Raw genomic sequence first — 16,809 nt, forward strand, 5'->3', positions numbered from 1 at the left:
ACGGGGACCCAGGGGCTTGGCAGAAGCAGCCTGAACAATAGCTAGGAGGGTGGTTTGGTTTCACTTGACAGGCTCCGAGGTCAGTCCTAAAGCATCCTGAATGTACTCTAAACGATGAAACACAAAACCACCTTGCTGCGCAACTGAGACTTCTAACAGAGAGGCTCATCTTGAACTTCCAGAACCTCACAGTTTGTTACCCCATTGCACGTATTTTTTTTTTCTTTTCTTCTAAAAAATTTTTTTTGTTTTTATTTTTTGGCTACACTGTGTGGATTGTGAATTCCCCAACCAGGGATTAAATCCAGGCCACAGCCGTGAAAGCCCAGAATTCTAACCACTAGGCAACCAGGGAACTCAAATATTTTTTCAGTCCCTGCTACGTGCTGGGATTTTTCAGAGGGGAGAACAGGATGAGGAAGAAGGGTAACCATAAGGAAGGACTAGTTCTAGAAGAACCAGAGAACCTGGGTTGTATTTGGGGTGACAAGCCTGAGTGTTTCCACAGTCAGTCCCTCTGCCTGTCTCTGATGGCACATCCAGGGGACCACAGGAGACCACGGGGAGCCCAGTGCTGTTGTTCTGGGTGTTGTGGCCTGTGAGAACCTCTGGTTACACCACGCATCTGTACAGGATGGGGGACATCGTCTCTGTGTGATGCTTGATTCTTGCGATGAGTCCTGTCTGGGCAGATGGAAGCCACCCAGCCCTGCTCTTGGGGGGTCCCAGAGCCCTGTTCACAGTGCTCAGCTTGATCCTATGCTCGAGATCTGCCGGGCAGTGGGCCACTCTGCACAGCTGAGTGATAACTAAGAGCCGTCCATAGCACCGAGGGGACCAATGGTTCAGTGTCACAGTCCAGGCTCTTCCTTTACAGCTTCTACGCAGCTTATACACACACACACACACACACACATACCCATAGGCGTGAGTGCACATCATGGTCAGTCACACGTAAATAAGGACACAAGTACACACTCACACATGAAATGTGCATGCACCTTAGCATGTATTCACACGTGTGTTCGCATACCTGTTCATATGCACAGACTCGTGGCCATACTTTCCGCTTCCTCAGTCTGCGTGGTTCCCCAGTAAATTAGATGTTTCTGCTCTCTCTGCCTGAGGTGAGTTCTAGTTCTGTTACCATTCCTGCCAAGAGTTGATAGGAAGACTGGTTCAAGCGATTGATTGCAGAGTCAAGCTCACAGCATCCAGCCCGTGAGGGAAGGTCAGGCTTCTGACGAGAAGCTGTTTCCTTTTCCTTGTTCACTCTCCCCTTCAGGGAGGGTCACACCAGATCTTTTTAAATGGGAGGTGGTCATCTTTGTATTAAACCAAGTCATCAGCTCGGCTAACAGTCCTGAGAAGGGTACCAAGGCTTAGATAATGATTCAGCACTGGTCTCCATGCTCAACTTTTTATACAACTGTTTTCTGATCGTGGAGGCAACTGAATTGCTTGCCGTGAAATTTTTATCATTGCGGTCATGTGGATAATCTTAAAGTCAGGCATATTCACGCTGCTATTCCCAGATTTTTGATTTGCATTTTCAGAATTAAAATATGTGACAGTCTGATCACGGTCAATTCCACTCTCTTCCTTTTTTTTCCTGGCTGTAATCATTTGAAAGATTCTAAACCATTTAACCTCTATTTTTTTTCTTTTAATATTTCAAGATTTTTCTATGAGAGGAAAAGCTCTTAATGGTAAAGAGCTAAAGTCCAACAGATGGGAGGGAGAAAGTATCCCGTGTGTTGAACCCGGAAGTTTGTGTTCACCCCGTGTGATGTCCTTGTTCCTCCTCTGAGGTGCCTTTCCTCTGGGTGAGCCCGGGAGGGGGCTGGAGAGAAGAGCCCTGGGATAGGAGTCAGGTTGCTTGACTTGGTCTTTTGTTCACTTGTGCATCCCTGTGTGGCCTTGGGCCCTGGCTGCAGGCACCGCTGCTGAGTGTGCACCACATGTGTGCAGAAACCCAGATCACTGGATCGTTCTCACAACTCCACGAGCTGGCTACCTTTTTTATCCCCATTTTTCCGATAAGCAAACTGAGGCCTAGAATAATTAAATAACTTGATCTACGTCAAAGAGCTGGTAGTCAGAAGAGCTCGTGCTTATAGCCAAGTCTCTCTACCTAGAGGGACCCAGTACTTAACCATGAAATAGTCTTGACTGTAAATCACTGCCTCGTGCTGAGCCTCATCTGTAAATTGAGGAGACAGGACTAGATCAGAGGATTTTAGAAAGTGGTTTAGACTCCATTTATGCTCCAGGTTCTCTCTCTCAAGTTTACAGCTCACTGTTTATTACTTAACAGTGCTCCCCCCAGAACCTCTCATGTTAATGATGTTACCAAGAGGAAAAGGAAAATAAATCATTTTTTTAAAAAAATCACTTGGAATGAACTATAGTTACCAATTCAGAAGACACACTGGACACCTCTGTTGCTTTATACTTCGCTAAGTGCTTTTGTGTGGCTTCACCTGTGAGTTTTGTAGCAGCCAGGGGAGGTCGCTGTTGTAATCCCATGTCCAGATAAGGGTCCCGCCTCTCTACAAGGTGCAGTGATTTCCTGAGATGTACGTGGCTATCAAGACTGCAGACTCCAGCCAGCTCCATGTTCAGACCTCCAAGTCCAATGCTCCTTCTCTTACCCCGAATCTTTCTAGACTTAAAAACTCATTTATCCATTCAGCACACCCTACCTGAGTGCCTGCTTAGCATATGAATTGGAGCAGTGTTCTTAAATGCCCACATCAAAAGAGCCAGTCTTAGCCTTCAGAGAGCTCTTAATCTAATGGAGGAAAGGTTTATTAATTAGATCTTACTGTAATAAGTAGACATCAGGAGAACAGAAACGCACAAGAGGTGGAGTCATCCGCTGGCCAAGAATTGGGGAAAGCTTCCAAACCAAGATGACACCGGGGCTGTGCCTTCAAGGCAGATCAGGAGCAAACTAAGGAAGAAAGAGGAAAAGAGCCTTCAGTCAAAGGGCACAGTGACTACAAAGACAAAATTGTGAAGGGCTGGGTATGAGCTGGGACTGGAGAGAAGCCACATGTGGGTGGAGCACAGGGCAGGGCCGTGTGTAAAGGCAGGAGCGCCAGGAGACGGGTTGGAAATGAAGGAGGAAGAATCCTGTGAAGTAGGGCATCCTCTATCACAATAAGGACTTTAGGTCTTATTCTGCGGGCAACGGAAAACCATTAGAGGCCTTTAATCAAAAGATGAAAGATCACATCAGGGTCACTGAGGTCAGTGGAGAATAGAATGGGGGGTGGACAAGACCTGGAAACAGTCTAAAACAGAGATCACAGTTCAGGTGCCTGCTTGGGCCCGCAGAGGTGATACCACAGAAGCAGCACCCTGAGTGGTTCAGGGTGAATGGGACTCCGGGAAAGGGATCCTCACGCCTCCCCAAAGGGGACCGCCACCACTTTTCACCAGCAGGTGGCGCCCTGCAAGAAAGTGAGCTCAGTCCTTCCAGACTTGCTTTTACTGAGAAAAGGACAGAAATCCAGATTTTTTTGGTGACCTCTCTCCAGTTTTAAATGTGGACATGAATTCAAAAGCTTTGAAAGATACTAGGCAGACCAGTAAGAATCATCCGTGGGCTGGTTTCTATATCTGGCTGTCATTTGTAAGCTCTATGGCTGGAGGCAATATACCTGTTCACCGGCCTGGGCAGAGATGATGAAAGCTTGGATTCTGGTCAAAAGAAGGAGAGGAACACAGAGAGCATGGAAATCCTTTAAATTCAGAGATGATGGGAATGGGGAACCGATGGCGTCAATAGGAAGGCAGAGGTTGGGGGGAGTGTAGATGGATGATGTGGGGCTTATCGGTACCTCCCCCACAGTCTGTTTTAGGCAATTCACATTCTTGGCAAACACTTTTTCATAGAGAGTGAAATCTGGTTGAATTAGCTGAGGATGCCGATGAATGAATAACATTACCCCCAGGGTTATGTATCCGAATGTAATTATATTTGCCTGGCACGCCTGAATAAGCAGAGGTAATTGTGGCTAGAGCACATTGCTTGATTGTCTCGATTTGCTTGACAAATAAGGGCATGGAGAAGGTTTGGGGAAGTACAGATTTCAGTCAAGTGTTGAAATAATGATCAGTGAGACCTTTCATCTCAGGAGATCTGAGCTCTGAATCAGACCTGGAGGGCAAACACACCTGCTTGGCACCCACTCCTGGCCGGTTGTACAGTCACCTCTCCAGAGACAGCCGTGTCAGGAGGATCTGGGCGGGGGGCGGGGGTGGCGCACGGGGCTGCCAGTGGAATCATCTTCATGCTTGGCTTGCTGGCATCGCTGGTTACTTAGAAGTGGCTCTTTGGCACAGGTTAAATGATCCAAACCGTCGGGTACTTGCCAGCCTTTCGCTGGCTAGATCTAGCTCCCCAAAGGGGACGCAGAGACACGTTCCCCAGTGAAGGATTGCAGACCCTCCATTTGGGTGATGAATATTTCATCTTTTACACTTCGGTGGCTCTCTCTGTTTCTGGGACATCGCTCCATGTGCATCGATGAATTATTTAGAATCTGTCTGCTGGTCTGCTCTGTTCTAAAGCTTCTCACCAAAGGAGGGGCTCACAGGGGTTGTGATCAGAGCACAGTGGTCCAGATGGGGTAGTTACTGCTTGTGACAAGTATGTCTGCTCTGGTTTGTGTGTGAAGGTCCCAGACAGACACCGAAGGGAATGTTACTGCCGAATCCAGCTCAGGGGGTGTGACCATGGAGCCCAGCCACTACACCAAGAGTGGACAGCCTGCCTTGGAGGAACTCACTGGTGAGTACAGAGCCCTGGAACTTCCCTGTCTCGGGGAAGTGAGGCCTCCCAAGCAACCACCGCTGGAAGTGCTGAACCCAGCTCGTCATGAAGTTGCTTCACTGTTGCTTTGATTGATGAGCCAGACTGATTTTCTGTCTTCCTGCTTCCTTTTTTTCCCCCTCTTCTCTCTCTCACTATTCCCTCCTTCCCAGACTATAAAAAGTCTTTTATCTGTTGGTGAATTCTGCTTTAAGCCATACTCCACCCCACTCATGTGGGGGCTCTGGGCTTGGGACACTTCACCTTAAATCTCCTTGTTCAGTCTTCAGATAGATTTGCTTTCCAAAAAGAGTTAGAACTCTAAAATGTTTTGACTTTTTTCAAATTTCCTTTCTAGAAACACTGATTGAAAATTGTTCTGAGCATCCTCAGACAGTTGGAAAGAAGATTTCAGCATATTTCTTTTACCAAAAACAAAAGTCTAAATTTTATTTAAATGTAACCTAGCAAGGAGCGGCTTCCCTAATCATTCAGATGGTGTTAAGGAATCTGCCTGCAATGTGCGAGACCGGGGTTTGATTCCCCAGTTCGGGAAGATCCCCTGGAGAAGGGAATGGCAACCCACTCCAGTATTCTTGCTTGGAGAATTCGATGGACAGAGGAGCCTGGTGGGCTACAGTCCACAGGGTCGCAAAGCGTCAGACACAACTGAGCGACTAACACTTTCACTAGACAGGAATGATGATTAAAGGATGTCATATCATATAAAAACATAAAATCTGCAATTGTCATACAGTTAATTCCACAAATATTTATTAGCGTTATACCGTCACAGTGTTCATTTAAAGACACAGAAGTAGCATCAGAATTGAATTCCTGCTGCAGCGCATTCTGAGCCACCGCTTTCCCTGTGCTTATCCCTGTTCCCAGCTCTGTGCCCTGCGTCCCAGCAACTTATAATCAGGGAAGTGAGTGGGAAGCCATATACTGAGCAGTGGCTGTGTTATTCTTTGCATATCATACCACTTCCTGGGTTGGGTTAAAAACTAAATCCATGTTTAAAATCCATTTATTAGACTAAGTATCTGTGACCGCCCCATTTTAATAGCCATGGCACAGCAGTGGAGTTGGTATGCAGCCCGTATGATCGACTCATCCACCCGTTTGACCATTAACTCTGAGTGTTCATTTCAGAGGATCTAAGAGGTTTAGCTCTTTCCCTCTGGCTCTTGCTGGCCGGGCACGTTGAGGAGACAGAGAAGTTTCCAGCCATTTGTAAGTGATCCATCTTGCAGTGGTTTGGGGCCCCACATTTGGGATTGATTTTACATTTCCTTCTCTCTCAGGTTTTAGCTCCCTTGCATGTGAGAACCTGGATGGTGCAGGAAAAGGGTCAGCTCTCAGGAGAAGGGTATGGGGGTTAATGACTGCTCAGGTCTCCACACACATTCCAGATCGTGTTCATATGTGCACACATCAAAAGAGTCGGGCCAGTGATCCAGCAGCTGGCATGGGTCAGACGTGTGTCTTGTGGAGGAGTGTGGATTCATGTCAGACCCAGGGGCTCAGTGAAATTTACATCTGAGAAGTGAGGGCGGCAGCCGGAGACCATTCCACGTAACACTTAAATTTCAGAGGGACGGATGGCAGCCTGTGATCTTTTCAGTCCTTTTTCTTTTCCTCCCCATGTCTCCTGTGCATCAGGACAGCAACCAAGTGAGAGCTCAGAAAGCCTGAGATGCTGTCTATGGGTTTGGGGACCAGAACTGTGCAGCCAGTCATGGCTAATCAAGTGCTCTTCGGTGTGAAGTCGAAGGGTTTTAGTTGCTAAGGGAACTTTCTGAACTGGGATAACTTGTCTTTACATTTAAGCAGTGACACTCACACGCGTGGCTGTGTCATGTGTGTGAATGGTTTTGTGGAGACGTCACACAACAGCGTGCGTGTATGAGGTTGAAGTCAGCTTATCTACAGCCAGTCCCTTGAAATGACCACAAATGTGTGTGTCCAGGAATTGCCGTTTATGAGACTCTTTGATCTGTTGCTTAGTTCTTTCCCCTTACTCATGCAAGTAGGTGGACTGTCCTGTGGTGCTCTACCATTCACACAGTTACAGGTGAGATATGCAGCTCGGATTGTAGCATTAGGAGGAACCACATCCACTCCTTATCCAGTCCGTGAATCCCTTCTGTCATTCACTGACAAGTTGTCTTTCAGCCTCTGCTGAAATACTTCTTGTGATGGAAAAGCTATTCCTTCATGAGGCAGCCCTTCCATACCTAGCTGGCTTTACCTGGTAATGGAGTCTTTTATCCTTCCATTTCTAAATCACTGGACATAATCCAGCCTCCTGAAGCTCACGGACAATTTCCATTCCTTTCCTGCAGCAGCATGTCCCCTAGCCTCCCTCTTCCAAGTAAAAACTCCCAGTCCCATCCGTGTTCCTCATGTTAACACCCTGCCATCCTCACATCTGCTCTGTGTGATCAGAACGTGCTGTTCTCTCCATCGTAGTGCCTGGCTTGGGAGGGGACTGCCCTGGGCAGGTGAGGAGAGTCACGGGTAAACATGGAATGGTTCATAGTAGATGGGCTTCCAGGGCCCAGTCATTTCCCTTGGGGCACGCTGTGTGTTTATTTCGTTCAGACAGTGAGTTGGGATGGAGATCTTATACTGAGCCCATCTTCCAGTATGCAGAATGGGCAGTTTAGAACATCATCACCTGAGCAAGGCAGGTGGATTACTAGTCTGTGCGTCTACATTGCCCTTGGAATCTTTGAGGGGAGCATATATTTCCCAGTGGGACTCCTCGGGGGAAACAGTTCATTCAGATTCAATGAGCCCTGCATTTAAGCGGTGAAACTCATGTGTGTGGTTGTATCATGTGGCTGTACAGTGAATAATTTTATGGAGACACTATGTCGTAGCTTGTAAGTATGAGGTTGAATCCAGCTTATCTACAGCCAGTTCCTTGAAATGACAACAAATGGATGTATTTAGGGATGGACGTTTATGGGACTATTTGATCAGTTGCTTTGGGATATCACGTGTCATCTCATCTGATCCTTCTAACCTAAGGGAAGGACTTTTATCCCCATTTTACAGATGACATTCAGAGAGGATAAGTGATTTGTCCAAGGTCAAGTGGCTAATAAGTGGCAATGCCACTGTGCAAACCTTTATCTGTTGGAGTGCAAAATCTGTCCTTTCTCTTTCACCCTACACTGACCAAACATTTTTGGGGCAATAAATATTTCTTGAGCATATCTAGATTTGTGTGGGGGTTACCACGAACAAAGGTGAGTTACCACTCTGTGTCCAAGACCTTTGTCTTAGGAGACTTAACACAGGCAAATGTGTCATTTAGACGTCAGTAGGGACGTGGACATATGCAGACCTGCCTCAGAGACATTACCAGTTTGGTTCCAGACCACTGCAGTGAAGTAAAGACTGCAAGAAGGCAAGTCACACAGATTTTTTTTGGTTTTCCAGTGCACTTCTCTGGTGGCTCAGAGGGTTAAGAACCCACCTGCCAATGCAGGAGGTGTAAGTTCAATCCCAGGCATGATGCCCTGGAGAAGGAAATGGCTACCCACTCTAGTATTCTTGCCTGGGAAATCCCATGGACAGAACTGCCTGGCTGGCCACAGTCCACAGGGTTGCAAAAGAGTCGGACACAACTGAGCGACATGAAAAGCTGTGTGTTTCCACTATATTCTAGTCTATTAAGTATGCAGTAACATTATGTCTAAAAAAACAACGTACTATTTTGAACAACGTACTTAATTGAAAAATACTTCATTGCTAAAAAAATGCCAACCATTGTCTGAACCTTCAATGAGTCATAGTCTTTTTGCTGGTGGAGGGTTGGAAATATTGGCAGAATCACCAAAGTGTGACACAGAGACACAGAGTAAGCGAGTGCCGATGGAAAAACAGCACTGACAGACGCGGTCGAAGCAGGGTTGCCACAAACCTTCAGTCTGTAAAGATCACAGTATCAGCAAAGCACAATAGAACAAGGTGTGCCTGTAAATATAGTTATTATACTGTTGTGCATGATTAAGTTAATTAATGAAGATAATTTGAAAACTGGTGCCTAGACTTAGCTTCATAATAAATGTTCCCTGCAGGGCCTGGAGCCATCCAAAAGATCAGTACCTTTTTTTGGCAGCCTTTACACAGATAAAATGTGGCCAAACTGGCAGTGAAAGATATTTAATTGATGGCCCTGTGGATAGATGCAATTACATTCCTCCAAAGCCATTAGGGGAAGGTAAAGTAGACATTCATCACTGCTTTCGTTTAAAAACATGGACGTTCGTATGTACTTTAAAGAACTGGGTGGGAAATGCAGGTCTGACTACTTTTCAGATAAGGGAAAAATGCCTTTCAAATTTCTCTTGGTTAGGAGCGGGGAGAAAATTGAAAACACTGACGTTTTCAAGGCCAGAGAGTTTGCTATAGCAAATTTCTTCATAGAATCAATCATTGAACCCAGCCTCCAGGTACCACCGTGTTGAGAATAACCTAAGAAGTGGTCATCTGTCTCAGAAGGAGAGTTAATTCTATGCTTTTTCTTAGCTGCCTGTTGCCCTGTTGATGACACTTGCTGGAAGTTCCACTTGGTGTCTGCTGAAATCTCACTTGCTGTCGCCCATGTGTACCATATTCTGTATGGAGCTTAATTTAGAAATACTGCTCAGTACTTGAAATAGTCATCAGCTTTAAAAGACCCTTGATGGTGGTCTTCTCAGCTCTCCTGAAATTACTCTGAGGGAAAGATGTGTGATTCCTCTCATCACTATTGTAGTTATTCAACTTTTCTTCTCCCCCCATAAGCCCAAACAAGACAGAATGTCCAGACACCCCCAGGCCGAGGCTTCTCTGAGAGGGAGTGTGGCTTCCTAGCTTGTATGTGGCCTCTTTCTCCTGGGCCGTTTGTGCCAGCTTCACCTCTCCAGACCAGTGGAGAGGTGGGAATTGTTGGGAACATTTAGTGGGAAATGTTGCCCAGGAATGGAAGTCCCTCGTCCCCCAGAGAGAAGCCTGACTCTTCTGGAACGTTGCCCACTCGGCAGCACCAGCTGGCGTGATCAGGTGGGCGCTGCACTTCGGGATCTTCATTTAGTCCTGCCACAGTCCACTGAGACCAGCACTGCCAGTGTCTTCTGTTAGGACCGTGGCGTGTGAAGGGCGGAGAGGGTGACCTCTCCTCTTCCTCGTGACCACTCAGCCAGGGAGGAGAGGAGCCAGAATTCGAGATGACGTAACAAATCAGGCCAAGAAGGCAAACCTCTCTCTGTAGAAATATTAATGATCAATAGGTGCAGATCTTTTAGCCACTACAAATGAGCCATCTATAATGTTGCATCAGGGCTTCCTTGGTGGCTCAGTGCTAAAGAATCTGCCTGCCAATGCAAGAGACACGGGTTTGATCCCTTCCCAGAGGAAGATCCCACATGCCTCGGGGCAGCAAAGCCCAGAAACCACAGCTACTGAAGCCTGTGCTCCACGATAAGAAAAGTCACGGCAGTGAGAAGCCTGCACAGCACCACAGAGTGGTCCCTGCTCACCACAACTGGAGAAAGCCTGAGCCGCAGTGAAAACCCAGCACAGCCCAAAATACATAAATAAGTAATGTTGGGTCAGTAGATAGCAGCGCCTACTATGGAGGAGAAAGCAAAAGGCCTTTCCCACTTCTGTGGGCAGGGCTCAGACCTAACATGTGTCTGTCTTTATGGGAGACAGTGTGGGAATGTGTTTACTGTCTCAGACTCTGTCTTTGTCTCATAAGCTAGACCTCACCTATTGCTGGAGGGACCTGCAGGGAGATGACAGACTTCTCTACTTAGGTTTAATGCCTTCCTTCGGGTATTCCTCCATCCATCCATTCATTCACTCGCAAATCCTTCTTGAGGATGTGTGATGAGCCAGGTCCCGAGCAGGCAGCATGGTTATGGTCATGGACACGACTGCTGTTCCCATGAATCTCCCCATCTACCTGAGAACTTAAACAGTCTTCACCTTTGTCTCTCCAGGGGAGGATCCCGAGGCTCGGCGACTGCGGACGGTGAAGAATATTGCTGATCTGCGGCAGAATTTGGAGGAGACCATGTCCAGTTTACGGGGAACTCAGGTTACACACAGGTACCTGGAGCGTGAATCACTTCCCTGAGTCGGCTGGTAACTTGATTATCACATGGCTGCTCCTGCCGTGGTGTGTTCCTGCTCTAGCCACATAAGTGATTTAGTTAATGGAATAAATAACCTGGATTGCCAATGTGCTGAAATTCACTGAGCATACCAGATGGCATGCAGAAGTGTCAGGAGCAAAAATCCATAGAGACGGATTCCTTCCCAAAGCAGGAGGGATGTGGCAGACCAGCTGCGTTGAAATTTCCCTTTGCTTGCGTTTTCCAAAATGATATTGGGCTGTTAAAATGAGCAGGTGAACTGTACTTGACCTGTGTGATAAAATGAGTAACTCGCATTCCTGCCTCTCTTCTGATCCCCAGCACTCTGTAACGCTGTTAGTCATGCACGTGTATAAAGCACGTACGGAAATATTTATAAAAGCGGAGGATCATGTTTAAACCACAGTTTCGTTGGATGAACTCTAGGATTACATTGGAAACATTTATCAGCTTCTTTTCACTGTTGAGCGAGAAGGTGAAGAGGATGCAGCCCTGGGCATCCTTCATGATTTGGGCAGAACCAGGTTTTACGGTTTGTGTTTGGCCTTGACGATCAAGGTAGAGGCCTAGTTACCCCTGTGAGCTCCCAGGTCAGGGAGGTCTCCTTTGCTTCTCCAGTTTCAGTCTTTTTGATAAATGAACACAGCGGGAGATTGCTGGGCTCCCCCTCTGCCTGCAGCTTTGGCAGAATAGGATTAAGCACCATGGTTTCTTGAAGACCAGGGCCTAAACCTTGCATGCATGTGAAGTCGCTTCTGTCTTGTCCGACTCTTTGCTACCCCATGGATTGTAGCCCACCAGGCTCTGCTGTCCATGGGATTCTCTAGGAAAGAATACTGGAGTGGCTTGCCATGCCCTCCTCCAGGGGATCTTCTGAGCAGGGATGGAATCCACGTCTCTTATGTCTCCTGCGTTGGCAGGAGGTTCTTTACCACTAGTGCTGCCTGGGAAGCCCACCTAAATCGCAGGGGTTCCCAAGATGAGAAATGTCAGGCAGGCTGCTTCCCGGATCGGAGGGAAAGAAAAGCAGCTGGGGTACCTAATTGGTTCCTTTCAGAGGTGAGTACCCCAGGGTGGGATGGTGCTGGCCTGGAGCCAGGCACTGGCCTGCCCCTCTGTGATGAGATAAGTCACCTCCGTCCTTCCACCATCATCACTGAGACTGACTGAAAGTCGGTTCCAGCAGTTTGGTGGATTTCTTGGCTCAAGCTAAGATGCTGATCATGAGAGGAGGGAAAGCGTCCATGCTTTCTTCTGTAGGAAAGGACTCTCACTCTCTCTGCCTAGTTAACACATTATTGACCGGGGGATTTTTGCAGAAACTAGCACCTGTGGCCAGCGATTTGTTACATCAGTGAATATCGAAACACTCCCGTCAATAACGTTCGGGTAACCAAAGACGTATTAATACCTCTCTGGTCGATTAGTTGTTAAGAGACCCCGTGTTTCTCATCTTGATGGTGTGGCAAGACCCGGGACGAGCTCAGTCTCCTGGCAGATTCAGACCCAGCTAGTTTCATGCGTCACCAGCCCAGACACTCATCTCTCATTTCTGGTCTTTTGCCCCCAAAGTTTAATTGTCATTTTGGACAAAAGAGGGGAGAAGCAAATGTGTGGGGGAAATGCATGTTACAGAGTGAGAAAATCAGGGCCCTCCCCACCTGCTCGGTCTGGAGAGAGCTGAGGACGTGAAATGTCTTAGGACCCCGGGGAGGACGGGTACCTCCCGCCTTTAGGAAGGAAGAGATGAAAGGCAGCATCCAAGGACAAGCGGGCAGGCGCTATGTCCCATCGTTATCAGTCCAGCATGGTCTGTGTCCCTTCCTGGGTTACAAAGAAGACTGGTTAAGATCATTTCTTTAAAGTAACTGGGGGCCTGCCCTGGTGGTCCGGGGGCTAAGACTCCATGCTGCCAATGCGGGGGGCTCAGGTTCGATCCCTGGTCAGGAAACTCGATGCCACATGGCGCAACTAAAGATCCCTCGTGCTGCACCTGCGACTCGGCACCGGCAAATGAGTGAATGAAAAGTAAATATTAAAAAATGAACTAACTGGTCGTGGGCACTTGTACCACGTTTTAGGGGAAAAGTCCCCACTGGGCTTTTCGCAATGTCACTCAGGCATGCAGCTTCATCTTTTCATTTTTAACAGCAGAACTACACTGGGTGGTACATTGGTACCTTATTTTTTGATCCTATTTTGTATATGGGAAGTATTTCATAGTTCTAGAAAAGAAATTAAAGAGGATGTAAACACAAAGACTGCTGGGCACATCGGGGTCTAACGCAAGGCCGATTTTATGTCTCTAGCACGTTGGAAACCACGTTTGACACCAACGTCACCACAGAGATCAGCGGGCGCAGTATCCTCAGCTTGACGGGCAGGCCCACTCCCCTGGCCTGGAGGCTCGGCCAGTCCAGCCCTCGGCTGCAGGCGGGAGACGCCCCCTCGATGGGCAATGGGTACCCTCCCCGAGCCAATGCCAGCCGCTTCATCAACACCGAGTCAGGCCGCTACGTGTACTCTGCCCCCCTGCGGAGGCAGCTGGCCTCCAGGGGCAGCAGTGTCTGCCACGTGGACGTCTCGGACAAGGCGGGAGATGAGATGGACCTGGAGGCCATCAGCATGGATGCGCCTGGATACATGAGCGACGGGGATGTGCTGAGCAAGAACATGCGGGCGGACGACATCACCAGCGGGTGAGTACCTGTGCTGCTGCTCTTCTCATGGAGTGGTGGCCTGGCACCTGCCTTCTCTTCTGCGGGACTTCCTAACGTTCTCTGGAGTGAGGTGTTCGTCACTCAGTCATGTCTGACTCTTTGCGACCCCACAGACTGTGGCCCGCCAGGCTCCTCTGTCTATGGAGTTCTCCAGGCAAGAATACTGGAGTGGGTTGCCATTTCCTTCACCAGGGGATCTTTCTGATGCAGGGATCAAACCCGGGTCTCCTGCACTGCAGGTAGATTCTTTACCGTCTGAGCCACCAGGGAAGTCCAACGTTCTCTGGGGGAGAGCAAACTGCCTTCCTCATGTCCTGTCCATGTCGAAGGCTGTGTGCTGTGGAGGGGAGCCTTCTGGGCCGAGAGACACACGACCTGGGCTGCAGTCCAAGCCTGGCGGTAACTCGCTGGGCGGTCCCAACCAGGCTCCAGACCATACTGTGTCAGTCTTTTAGCAAACCGTATGGGTAGAATCCAGACCCCTGAGCCTGGTGGGTCTGGCCCTTCAGTTCAGTTCACTTCAGTTGCTCAGTCGTGTACGACTCTTTGCGACCCCGTGAATCACAGCACTCCAGGCCTCCCTGTCCATCACCAACTCCCAGAGTTCACTCAAACTCATGTCCATCAAGTCAGTGATGCCATCCAGCCATCTCATCCTCTGTCGTCCCCTTCTCCTCCTGCCCCCAATCCCTCCCAGCATCAGGGTCTTTTCCAATGAGTCAACTCTTCCCATGAGGTGGCCAAAGTACTGGAGTTTCAGCTTTAGCATCATTCCTTCCAAAGAACACCCAGGACTGATCTCCTTTAGAATGGACTGGTTGGATCTTCTTGCAGTCCAAGGGACTCTCAAGAGTCTTCTCCAACACCACAGTTAAAAAGCATCAATTCTTCAGCGCTCAGCTTTCTTCACAGTCTAACTCTCACATCCATACATGACCACTGGAAAAACCATAGCCTTGACTAAACAGACCTTTGTTGGCAAAGTAATGTCTCTGCTTTTGAATATGCTATCTAGGTTGGTCATAACTTTCCTTCCAAGGAGTAGGGTCTTTTAATTTCATGGCTGCAGTCACCATCTGCAGTGATTTTGGAGCCCAGAAAAATAAAGTCTGACACTGTTTCCACTGTTTCCCCATCTGTTTCCCATGAAGTGATGGGACCGGATGCCATGATCTTCGTTTTCTGAATGTTGAGCTTTAAGCCAACTTTTTCCCTCTCCTCTTTCACTTTCATCAAGAGGCTTTTTAGTTCCTCTTCACTTTCTGCCATAAGGGTGGTGTCATCTGCATATCTGAGGTGATTGATATTTCTCCCGGCAATCTTGATTCCGGCTTGTGCTTCTTCCAGCCCAGCGTTTCTCATGATGTACTCTGCATAGAAGTTAAATAAGCAGGGTGACAATATACAGCCTTGACGTACTCCTTTTCCTATTTGGAACCAGTCTGTTGTTCCGGGTCTAGTTCTAACTGTTGCTTCCTGACCTGCATATAGGTTTCTCAGGAGGCAGGTCAGTACCTGCCTCTGAGGGCTGGCTGTTCTCCATTCTCCTTCTGCTGCAGCTGGTTTTGTGTTCCTTCTCATCAAGCTCTTCCCTGCCTCAGGGCCTTTGCACTGTTTCTCTGCCTCGGTCCTGTCGCCCAGATCTCTATACTGGTTCCTTCTGGCTGCTCTGTCAGCATCTCTTTAAAGGGTCCTCCTTGACCTTTCAACTTCAAGTCCTGTATGTGACTTGTCCCAGGCCTATTCTCCATCACTGTATTTATACTCATTTGGAAGCTTATCAGTGTTAAGAATTATCCTGGGTGTGTGTTTCACTCACTCGTGTCTGATTCTTTGCGACCCCATGGTGTGTAGCCTGCCAGGCTCCTTCGTCCATGTGATTATTGTCAGGATGGGTTTGTATTTTATTGTCTCTCCGCCTGCTCCTGCTTACAGCAGTAAGTGCCATGATGCAGCAGGAGAATCCGGCTTGCCCACCACTGAATCCCTAGTGCCTTGTACAGGTAGGAGTATATAAACTTTGCTGAACTGGCAAGCACACAGCTGCATGGATGAAGGAGCAAGCCCAACCTCCCTGTAACATGCGAAGATAAGGGGAGTGAGGAGGTGATGTCTGAGCCAGGCCGTGACCCTGTGTGGCCTGAGGCTTGGCTTCCTGCGTTTGCCCCAGTTGCAGATCCCCGTGGAAGCTGAACAAGCATTCATCTACCCCGCTTGCCCGTGATCCCTTCATCTGTTAACCTGGCTTGCCCAGAAGTCCTTCAAGATCTTTCCCTCCTCTAACATTCTAACAGGTAAAATTACAGATAATAAAAATCAGGCATGATGATCATGCCATTCATTTTCCTGAATGTAGTGATCAAGAACCCCGTGGGTGAGTCAGTATTTTCTTAATAATAGCTCGTTCTCCCACTACGTGCCAAGCATTGTGCTTTATATATATTATCTTCTTCCCTCACAGCAATCCTTTGAAGTAGGTAATATCATAAATCCCCATCTTATGGAAGAGTAAACTGAGGCTCAGGAAGGTTAAACCACTTGCCCAAGTTGAGTAGTTAAGAGGCAGGGCTCAGGGCTAGTGCTCCTGAACGCAGCTCCTTAACCAGTGTCCCGGCCCATCTTCTCCAGGATTTCATTGCCGTGTTGAAATAACACAGCTACTTGAGTTTATTTCAGAATTGATTTACTTAGTTCTACCTGTCTGTCCAGAAGTGTTCTTTTATTTAAAGCTTACAGATAGGGGTACTTTGGCTTTCTGCCTGTTGCTTGTAGAACCATCCCACGGTGAAATCTTGGAAGACAGGCGCCTCCAAACTCTTACTGTGCAACAGCTTTCTGCTGCCCTCATAGCTGGGACAGTTAACGGTAAATCAAATGATCCCGTAAACTTAGAGCATCATTTCGTGTCTCTAGTTTTACATGAACAGGAAAACAGTGTGCGTGAGCATGCGTGCCAAGTCACTTCAGTCGTGTCCAACCTCGATCCTCTGGACTGGAGCCTGCCAGGCTCCTCCGTCCATGGGATTTTTCAGACAAGAAGACTAGAGTGTGTTGCCATGCCCTCCTCCAGGGGGATCTTCCCAACCCAGGGCTTGGCCCACGTCTCTCT

The 16,809-nt window shown here is 48.0% G+C and overlaps 1 protein-coding gene across 23 annotated transcripts in view; it reads left to right on the plus strand.

Moving 5' to 3' along the window:
- The window catches only part of NAV2 (neuron navigator 2), a 423,563-nt gene that overhangs the window by 248,228 nt on the left and 158,526 nt on the right, over positions 1-16,809 (plus strand). For all 23 annotated transcript variants that reach the window (XR_015157994.1, XM_086385216.1, XM_086385183.1 and 20 more), the window contains 3 exons: positions 4,689-4,801; positions 10,825-10,933; positions 13,290-13,679. Coding sequence is in view for 22 of the 23 variants with exons in the window: in XM_086385216.1 (XP_086241342.1) it covers positions 4,689-4,801; positions 10,825-10,933; positions 13,290-13,679 (612 nt within the window). In the remaining variant the exon portion in view is untranslated. The remainder of the gene's footprint in view (positions 1-4,688; positions 4,802-10,824; positions 10,934-13,289; positions 13,680-16,809) is intronic.

Source organism: Bos grunniens, chromosome 29, assembly GCF_055505025.1.
Source record: "Bos grunniens cultivar Pamir isolate PY7600 chromosome 29, Bosgru_T2T1.0, whole genome shotgun sequence".
Classification (NCBI taxonomy): domain Eukaryota; kingdom Metazoa; phylum Chordata; class Mammalia; order Artiodactyla; family Bovidae; genus Bos; species Bos grunniens.